Below are 10515 nucleotides of genomic sequence, written 5' to 3'. Positions count from 1 at the left end.
GACTTATTGTATCTGCATGCAGCCTCTTTTGTGTTAAAGAGACTGGACTCTGTTGATCATGCATCCTTACACATTGTTACAAATGCAAAGTCACTCACCCAACATTGCACCTTGAACCATATGGTGGGTTGGACCTTGCTTTATGTGCGCAGATATTAGTACGTGTTCATTTACAAAGCCAATCTGGGTAAACTCTCTCTACCTTTGTAGCCTGCATAGATGTTTAAAACAATGGTGTTGTATTGATTGCTGCCGCGTACTTGGCCAGGCCTCCTTTGCAAAAAATAACCCTGTGTCTCAATGGGATTTTCCTGGTTAAATAAATAGAAATAAATAAAAATAAATAAATATACATTAATAGGCACCTCTTTATAATGCAAGTTGTTAAATCACACTGCCAGATTACAATGAGGTTTATGGTAATTTTGGGGATTTGCACATTACTTTTGCACATGAAATTGTTGCCACTCTGTATAGGCTGTGTTGTATTTAAAGACACAATTAGGAAAGAGATGTGTCACAGATGGAATGAGAGAGCAAACATGAGGGCCAAGTCAGCGGCCGTTTTGAAATGTCTCACCTCAACTGGAAGTGCTGCGACTCAAACCTGTGAGCCTCCCCGTCATCTATCGAGGCATTTCTGATTGGGGAAGAGATAAGACCAATAAAGGAAGAGCATAATAGTCTGAATCAGAGAGGCAACGCCAAGAAGACCGAAAGAAACTGCAAACAGAATTAGATTTTACTTGGTTTTATGAATTAGAATTACGAACACCAATAGCTTTATATTTACAAACTAGTTTGTTGGCATTTAGCATAAAAACTAAATGAAGAACAAAAATCATGCACGTGTTTTTGTGTTTGACAAAACAAACAGTTGGACGCATGCTACAGAGGATGACACGAAGTGTTTGGTCAGGGTGAATTGCTGGACTTGAAAAACAGCAATAAATTCCTTACAAAAGACACTACAAGAGGAACCACCACTTAATGCATTTATAAAATGCCAAAGTCCTAATTGCTAAAGGTTCCTGGTTGATATGGATCAATAATGTAGCACCTTACATTTAACTAATGTAACGAGTGAGTGATTGATCAAATTAGTAACGATTTGTGTGCAGTATGTGTCCATTATGTGTGCATTTCTGTGCTATTTATTTTTGTATATTTTAAGAGGTTTTCTAAAACACTTGCATGTGCATTACTTTAAGACTGTTTGTGTGTGTGTGTCTGTATGTGTGTTACTGTGTGTGTGTGTGTGATGCTCCGTTGGTTGTAGGGCAGCATTAGCCATGCTTTTCTCCTGCAGATTAAATCAGTGTGGTTGGATGTAAGCCTGCCTGCTCAGTGGCCCACTTTCTATCTCTCCCAGTACTATACCTCCACCACTCCACCCCTCCCCCTACTACCCCCACCACTCCACCCCTCCCCCTACTACCCCCACTATGTCGCATGGCCCAGACTCGTGATGCCTCTACTTGGCCACAGCTCTGAGCATGCTGTAGTACAGCAAAGACCCAGATATCTCTCCTCTCCTCCTGCACTCTCTAGCTCACTTCTCTGAGCTTTTTTAATGAAACCCAATCAGATCCCAGCTCCCAGCTGCCTCTTGTAGAAACATTAAGAATGAGCTTACTTTTCCCATCAGGACAGTATGAAGAGTGACTTCATTTTCATTCTTCAATAATGCAATAGAGCAACACGTCTTGACTTTGATCAACCAATGATGTGTTGGATACCACCCACATACGTTTTCTTGACACCCCCTCATTATCATATTGGAGCAAGAAATTCAAAAATAAATAAATGAAGTCAATATAAATTAATAAATTAATAAGGGCTAATAATTATTTATCTATTTATGTGTGCATTCATTCATCCATGTATTTATTTATCTATTTATGTGTGAATGTATTTATTCATGTATTTATCTATTTACGTCTGCATTTATTTATGGCAAGTTTGGTTCTCTATAAGCTAGCAGGGTTGGGGTCAATTTGAATGGAAGTTAGTCAATTCAGGAAGTAAACTGCAATTACTATTCAATAATTGAAAAAAAAAAATTAATATCACTTCCTCAATTGACTGACTTCAATTCAAATTGACCCCAACCCTGTTAACTAGTGGGGCCACCCTCTGAATTAAAGTCCAGTGTGCTTTCTATCTCAAACCATCTATTAAATTCTCAACTGTATGAATCTTTGAACTAGAACACAATACTACAATATTTTTTTATTTTACAGATGCAAAACTGTGCAGATTAAAACATATATTGAAATGATTTGGCACTATAGTATTTATGCATTCTGTTTAATTTCTCAAACATATCAAGAAGACAAATTCGATTGATGTGGTACAGTAGGAAGTTCTTAAATTAACCTGCAGTTGTCCTAGTTCGTCTTGTAGTGATCAAGACTGTCTTTCTGTTCTAGAACGCTGATGACAGGTTTGAAACATATTTTCTCCATAAGGACTGCTAAGTCATTTTGTGTTGCTCTGAATTTGCCTGGGCATTGAGCCAATCAACACGCAGCCTGGATGTCGCTTGGAGTAACACGTCTGCCATGCGTCAGGGACAAAATGCTGATCCATACAGTGGCCAGCAGGAGAATACGACATCACCACAAGCCTCATCACTATATTACTCCAGCATAACACTCCACTTCTCTCCTTTAGTAGAAACTTTAGTAGAAAATCTATTAACTGTTACCCAGAAATGATTTGATATTAAGATAAAAACACTTCCATTGGACCGTTAAATTGAATAAATTATTCAGATCCGTAATAGTCTGGCCCATTTTCACATACATTATATTATTAGATTCAAAGAGCAAGCTTAAAAACCTACAGCAATGTGGAAAAGGTGCACACACTGACCATGCATGTGTCCACATGTGTCTCTACAAAGTAGCGCCAGATTAAAAACAGTGCAACAAGACAACACAGTTGAACAACAGGACTCCCAAGTGCAAAACACAGAGCACAGGATGAAAACAGCAGGGACTAAGGAGGTGGGAAGGGAGGTTGGGGCAGGAGGACAAATCCCCAAAGCAATCAATGCCAACACAACTTGTAACGTCATTTAAGATTGCTCTACCTGTAATACTACTGCCGTCTGGTAGGAAGGGATGTAATTACCGTAAGAAGGAAAAACCATCCAACCTGTTAATGTCCTCTTCCCCGAGTAAGTGTTTTTGGAGGGGGGAGTACCTTCCAGGAGAGATGGGCATGGGGGGAAGACTGCACTTGTACTCCAGAGTGCCGTTGTTGCCCCCGGAAGAGATATGATTTTCCATTGCTGGAGAGAATGCTGGAAAGAAAACAGTTGTGTACATTGCTCGTCAGACTTCAGCATTCAGTTATTGACTACACGTATCAATCAACCAATCACTTAATCAAATATATATAATTTAGAGGCTCACACATTTAGAGGCTCACACAATGTTGGCACATTGGCATAATACATTATCTAAAAACACAATAGAAATATGACTAAATCCAATGCTTTGGCATTCAAATGTACATGACACTATGCACAATGCACTCAAAAACAATCACTACACACATCACATTCAAATTGAGGCTCTATCTAAACTCAGGGATGATACTAAAGAATTGAACAAACATGCTGCATCAGAGTGAAACGAAACATTCATTTGCAAAGTGAAAGATTACTACCCTGATCTAGAAGAGTAGAGGTTACTCATGCAGGTTTAATCTGCCATTTAAGTGTTGGTCTCTTGTACACTATTCAGACTACAAACTAAAATTGTCTCTCTACAGGTGGGGGACTAGGGTAAAGTTGCCACTAGGCGGTGATCTTGGGTCAGTTTTGCACTGCCCCCCACTTAAGGTCAGGATGGGGGAAGGGGAAGCTGATCCTAGATCTGCTGCTGGTGGAAACTTCACGCCGGAGCACAGGTGGTTAGAGCGGTGAAAAAGAGGTGACAAACTCACAGTGCGTGATATCAGGTGGCCCATAGGGATCTGATAAGTAAACACTGGTGGGCTTGCCCACCTTCAGGTACACAACGTCAGAAGTGTTCTTCAGTATGGCTACAGCCTCCTCGTGGGAGACCTCTTCCAGAGTGTAGTTGTTCACCTGTTGGGGTGGAGAGAGCATGGAGAAAATCACAGGTTAAACCTCGTGTTCCACTCCTGACATGCCAGACCGACATCATGCTACTTGGTGCTGCCAAATGCAGATTACGATGGCTGTGGTCCTCCGGAGCTGGAGGCAGCAGGAAGGTAGCTAGTTGAATTAACCTGCAGTTAAGCAACTCACTCTTCTGAAAAAGGGTGTGTTGCAACAACATAATACCTTTGTGTATTACTGTGAAATAATTATACTGTATAACAACCTTCATAACACATTTATTCAACATTCTTCATAAGGATTTAAAAAATACAAGTCTCATTAAATAACTTTAAAAATATATATATATCTATTATACAACATAAATGTATATTTTATTGTTTACAACCTTCTGAAACACTATTCACTCCTCCGTTGTACAATGTTGGCAGGTAGCCTAGCGGTTAGGAGTGTTGGGCCAGTAACCAAAATCGCTGCTTCGAATCCCCGGCCCAACTAGGTGATAAATCTGTCAATGTGTCCCTGAGCTAGGCACTTAATCCTAGTTGCTTTGGATAGGAGCGTCTGCTAAATGGCTAAAATATAAATAAATAAATCACTATTCTATTTTGAAAACCCTTATGAATGATGTTGAATACATGTGTTATGAAGGTTGTTACAACGCTTTCACAGTACAGTATGTTAGTGGTCCACCTATGCGGTATGAGGACAGGGCAGGGTAGGGGTAGTGAAGCTGCAGTAACTTACCATAAGCAGCCGGTCTCCAACCTGCAAGCGCTGGTCCTTCTGTGCTGCACCTCCATCTATGATCTTAGTGACAAAGATGCTGTTGTCCCCCGGGATGTGCTGATTGCCCACCCCTCCTGCGATGCTGAAGCCCAGCCCTGATGAGAAATAGGGTGGAGGTTGAAAAATAATGTGTTGTGGCCCAGGGTGGTTTAGTGGTGTAGGCTGCTGCCTCCAGATCACAAGCACAAGCCACTTGTATCAGCAAGTTACGCTTTACAGACAACTGTAGCGCTAGAAAGTAGATTTGAAGCGTAAGAAGATGGTTCAGCAAAGAGAACCTTGTGTTTTTGCTGCTTCACTGATGTGCCGCTTCTGCGGCCAGTGTAGCATGTTAAATTGATTTCAGTGGGTTTGTCTCAATTCCTGCCAACAGAAGTGGGTACAAAACCCCCAATGATAAAATACTGAACAAAACAAAGAATATTGGATGTGCATGGTTATAGATAGACAAACAAAGGAAAGGGAGTTTAGTAACCTTTTGGTCCTTTGATGAGTTTGATTTCAATGACAGTTTCCAGCATGGGTCTCCTCCGGCGAACGTACAGCCTGACGATAGAGCCAGCCACCTTCAGGGCCTCCACTGCCTTACTGTGGGACACCTCAGACACGTCGGCATCATTCACCCGCAGGATGCAGTCATTCACTCTGAAAGGAAGGAAGAGGATGGGAACATGAGTGCAAACCTGGGAAACAGTATTTGTGTGTGAGCGTGCGTGTGTGAGTGTGTGTGGCAGGGGGCCCCTGCTGCAGTGTTAGTCTTTGACCCAGTGAAGAGAGGCCACAAATATACATGTCCCCGCGTTTAAGGCCAGAACTCTCCTGAGGCGCATTGTAAGGGACCAGCTGGGATCCTATGCACACACACACACACACACACACACACACACACACACACACACACACACACACACACACACACACACACACACACACACACACACACACACACACACACACACACACACACACACACACACACACACACACACACACACTCAAGCAGAGCGAGAGATTCTGCCTATTTACACATGTATAATAGCTGTGTTTTTATCCTCAGCATGAAGCCTTGGTCAGCAGTGAGTTTTGTTAGTTTGCAGAAAGTACACTATATGCATTTCCAGTACAATGCCCAAAGTTGAATGTCTGATTATTATACAGCTGTTTAACTACTGAACAGTTGGGGTGTATTCATTAGCACACACCCCAGCAAAGCAAAACGTTTGCACCATATGCTTCATAAAAAGGTATTTCATTCTGAACTAAAAATATAATTGGCCGTGTCCAAAATATGTCTTTCCTACTGCTTACTAAAACTACAGGTAACTGACAAAATAAAGGAAGCACTTAAGTAAATGAGAGTTCTGGCAGCTCTGTTATGGTGTGGGGTGCATTTTCCTGGCATGGTCAAGTTCCACTCAACCCCTTAGAAGACAAGGTGAACACCAATAAATGCACAATAAATGTCATTCTGAGGGATGTCATTCAATAAATGTCATTCTGAGGGATGTCATTTCTTTAAATGTCATTCTGAGGGATCACCTCCAACCTATGGTGAATCATTTCTATCCTGATGGGAGTGGGCTCTTCCAGGATGCCCTCTTCGACAGGGCACGAGTGGTCACTGAATGGTTTGATGAGCATGAAAATTACATAAACCATATGCCATGGCCGTCTCAGTCACCAGATCTCAACCCAATTGAACACCTATGGGAGATTCTGGAGCGGCGCCTGAGACAGCGATTTCCACCACCATCAACAAAACACCAAATTATGGAATTTATCGTGGAAGAATTGTGTCGTATCCCTCCAATAGAGGAGTTGTAAAGAAAACAGAGTTGTAAAGAAAACGCCATATCTCAGACTGGCTAATAAAAAGAAAAGATTAACATGGGCAAAATAACACAGACACTGGACAGACGAACTCTACCTAGAACAGGGGTGTCAAAGTCAAATGGACGGAGGGCCAAATAAAAAAATCAGCTACAAGACGAGGGCCGGACTGTTCGAATGTTCATTGAAAAATTTTTAAATGACGCATATAGTCTAGTGAACCTAATTGAACCTACTGAAAACCTAACAAATATATTACAATATGATCAGATAAATAAAGCAATATTTTCTTATGGCTCTGTCAGTAATCTTTAATTTTCAACAGACACAAAAGACAAATTTCCTTTATATAAATATCCCCATAACATGAACATTAAATGAAAGAAACCGGTATTCAAGGCACCATCAGTAGACTATATTTTCTATTTTAGCAAAAGTGGGCTAAATTTACTTCAAAGAAAAAACAATAATAGCAATTTTCTATCATCCACTCAACTGAAATATTTTTTAAATATAATTGGATTGAAATACAAAAAAATAAAGTGCAAAAATCTATTAATCAAAAACAACACTTTGTTTAAGGAGAAGTAACATGCAGTGAAAACAAATATTAAATTTTAACTTTTAAACTTGAACTGAGTAAAAACTCTAAATATGTGATTGCACAGTAATGTTCACTTGTTTGAGGTTGAGGGTGATACTTGGTGGTGTCCCATCTTTTCCACAAGTTCATCAATGTTCGGGGTAAGGCTCTGAGCTGAAGAAATCCTCAGAATTGAGTGGAGGTGTTCAGCAGTAAGTCGACTTCTGTGTGATGTTTTGTTCAGGTTCATCAAAGAAAACAGTTGTTCACACAGGTATGTGCTGCCAAACATAGACAACGTTTGAGCAGCCTGGATGCGCAGCTGGGGCATTGTGCCGGGGAGGAAACGGGCGAACTCCGCAGCACCCACTGCCGCATATTTTGCCCTCAGTGCATCATTGCATTGGAGGTCAATCAACTCCATTTGGAGGTTTGGTGGTGAGCTTTCCACGTCAACAGAAAATGGGTTACCGAGCAGTTCCAACCTGCTTTTTTGTGCTTCAAAGTCAGCAAATCGGCGTCGAAAGTCAGCGGCAAGCATACCTATTTTATCAGCCAACTGTGTGCTCGGGAACGCACTGGTAGAGAGCTTCTCTTTCATGGTCTGGCAGCTGGGAAAGTGGCTCAAATTTTCTTTCCGCATCTGCGTCTCCCACAGAGTCAGTTTGGTTTTAAATGCCTTCACTGTACTGTACATATCAGAGATGACACGATCCCGACCCTGCAGCTGCAAGTTTATTGCATTCAGATGACTCGTAATGTCACACAGAAAAGCCATTTCACACAGAAACATTTCGTCTCGGAGTTGTGTTGTGTCTTTCCCTTTGCTGTCCAAGAACAGACAAATCTCCTCACGAAGCTCGAAACATCTTTGAAGCACCTTTCCCTGGCTTAGCCATCGCACCTCTGTGTGATAAGGCAAATCACCATGCTCCGTTTCTAACTCCGTCAGAAATGCCTTGAACTGGCGGTGATTCAAACCTTTGGCTCTGATAAAGTTAACTGTGCGCGTGATGATGCTCATTACATGCTCCATTTTCAAGGCTTTACCGCACAACGCTTCCTGGTGTATGATACAATGATAAGCTGTCAGCTCACCTGTCGCGTTTTCCTCTTGCATCTTTTCCCGTATCTTCGCCACCAGTCCGCTCCTGTGTCCACACATCGCAGGTGCTCCGTCGGTTGTCAAACCCACGAGTTTTTCCCAAGGCAGCTCCATCTCATTTACACATCTTGACACCTCTTCATACAAATCATGCCCCGTAGTTGTGCCATGCATAGGACGTAAAGCCAAAAACTCCTCTGTCACGCTTAGGTTGGAGTCCACTCCGCGGATGAAAATTGACAACTGGGCAATGTCAGAAATGTCGGTGCTCTCATCCACAGCCAAGGAATATGCAATAAAATCTTTTCCCTTTTTCACAAGCTGCTCTTTTAGATTGATGGACAACTGGTCTACTCTCTCGGCAATGGTGTTTCTGCTCAGACTCACATTTAAAAAGAGTTGCCTTTTTTCTGGGCAAACTTCGTCACAAACTTTAATCATGCAGTTTTTGATGAAATCCCCCTCCGTAAATGGCCGGGCTGATTTAGCGATCTCTTCTGCCAAAATAAAACTGGCCTTGACAGCAGCCTGGCCTTGTGATTTGGCTTTTTTGAACAGAGCCTGTCGAGATTTGAGGCCTCGTTTTAATTCCTCTGCCTTTTGTAGCCTTTGTTCCATGTCCATATTCTTGTTTTTGTCCGCGTGTTTCGTTTCATAATGTCGTCTCAGATTATACTCTTTCAGTACCGCCACACTTTCTCCACACAGAAGACACACAGGTTTTCCAGCTACCTTCGTGAACATATACTCCGACTCCCACCTTGTTTGAAACCCCCGGTTCTCAGTATCCACCTTCCGTTTTGCCATTTTTGATGGGTATCTGAAAGTTAATTTTACTGTGATGCTGACGACTGCTGTGCCAATAAATATTGAAATGAAGCAGCCTACTGCTCGGTGCGTCACCTTTGCATTGTGGGAAATGTAGTATTGGTGCGTGTAAAAGATCTGCGGGCTGCCGGCTTGCTGCGGGCCGGTTCTAATAATAAATCAAGATCATCCCAGGGGCCGTAAAAAACCTTCTTGCGGGCCGGATGTGGCCCGCGGGCCTTGACTCTGACATATGTGACCTAGAAGGTCAGAATCCTGGATTCTCTTCACTGTTGACGTTGAGACTGGTGTTTTGCGGGTACTATTTAATGAAGCTGCCAGTTGAGGAGTTGTGAGGTGTTTGTTTCTCAAACTAGACACTCTAATGTACTTGTGCTCTTGCTCAGTTGTGCACCGGGGCCTTCCACTCCTCTTTCTATTCTGGTTAGAGCCAGTTTGCCCTGTTCTGTGAAGGGAGTAGTACACCACGGTGTACGAGTTCTTCAGTTTCTTGGCAATTTCTCGCATGGAATAGCTTTCATTTCTCAGAACAAAGTTTTTTGTTTCTGGCCATTATGAGCCTGTAATCGAACCCACAAATGCTGATGTTCCAGATACTCAACTAGTCTAAAGAAGGCCAGTTTTATTGCTTCTTTAATCAGAACAACAGTTTTCAGCTGTGCTAACATAATTAAATAGGGGTTTTCTAATGATCAATTAGCCTTTTAAAATGATAAACTTGGATTAGCTAACACAATGTGCCATTGGAACACAGGAGTGATGGTTTCTGATAATGGGCCTCTGTATGCCTATGTAGATATTCCATTAAAAAAATCTGCTGTTTCCAGCTACAATAGTAATTTACAAAAATGTCTACACTGTATTTCTGATCAATTTGATGTTATTTTAATGGACAATTTTTTAAAATGTTCTTTCAAAAACAAGGACATTTCTAAGTGACCCCAAACTTTTGAACGGTACTGTATATATAATTTATAAGTCCAAAAATGGATGTAGCAACTACAGATTGCCCCTTTAAGTCTAAAAGCCACACTTTTATTTCATAGGCTGGGATTTGCACTATGCAGCTGTTGCAAGAGTGCATTTTCCACTGGCTGTCCCCTGGTTAGAAAAACAATGACTGAAAGGTAGATTCAACTTCTTGAATTCAACCATTATTGGTTTCAAATAGATATTTAGATTTGTTAACAGCCATCCACAACAACCACAATCCGTGAGGCGCAAATAGCTAAATGAGAGAGCAGCAGTGTGATTCACATCAATGCACTATTTAGATATCAATAA

The 10515-nt window shown here is 41.6% G+C and overlaps 1 protein-coding gene across 24 annotated transcripts in view; it reads right to left on the bottom strand.

Annotated features, from left to right (window-relative positions):
• Positions 1–10515, bottom strand: part of LOC139418051 (discs, large homolog 2 (Drosophila)) — a 290161-nt gene that overhangs the window by 35190 nt on the left and 244456 nt on the right. For 17 of the 24 annotated variants that reach the window (XR_011635267.1, XM_071167181.1, XM_071167182.1 and 14 more), the window contains 5 exons: positions 5361–5530; positions 4844–4980; positions 3958–4102; positions 3139–3310; positions 581–640 (listed from right to left, as the gene is read on the bottom strand). Coding sequence is in view for 23 of the 24 variants with exons in the window: in XM_071167181.1 (XP_071023282.1) it covers positions 581–640; positions 3139–3310; positions 3958–4102; positions 4844–4980; positions 5361–5530 (684 nt within the window). In the remaining variant the exon portion in view is untranslated. The remainder of the gene's footprint in view (positions 1–580; positions 641–3138; positions 3311–3957; positions 4103–4843; positions 4981–5360; positions 5531–10515) is intronic. The other 7 variants (XM_071167184.1, XM_071167195.1, XM_071167203.1 and 4 more) reach the window with 3 other exon arrangements.

Source organism: Oncorhynchus clarkii, chromosome 10 (assembly GCF_045791955.1).
Source record: "Oncorhynchus clarkii lewisi isolate Uvic-CL-2024 chromosome 10, UVic_Ocla_1.0, whole genome shotgun sequence".
Classification (NCBI taxonomy): domain Eukaryota; kingdom Metazoa; phylum Chordata; class Actinopteri; order Salmoniformes; family Salmonidae; genus Oncorhynchus; species Oncorhynchus clarkii.
The sequence above is the reverse complement of the archived record's forward strand: the minus strand, read 5'-3'. Positions and strand labels throughout refer to the sequence as shown.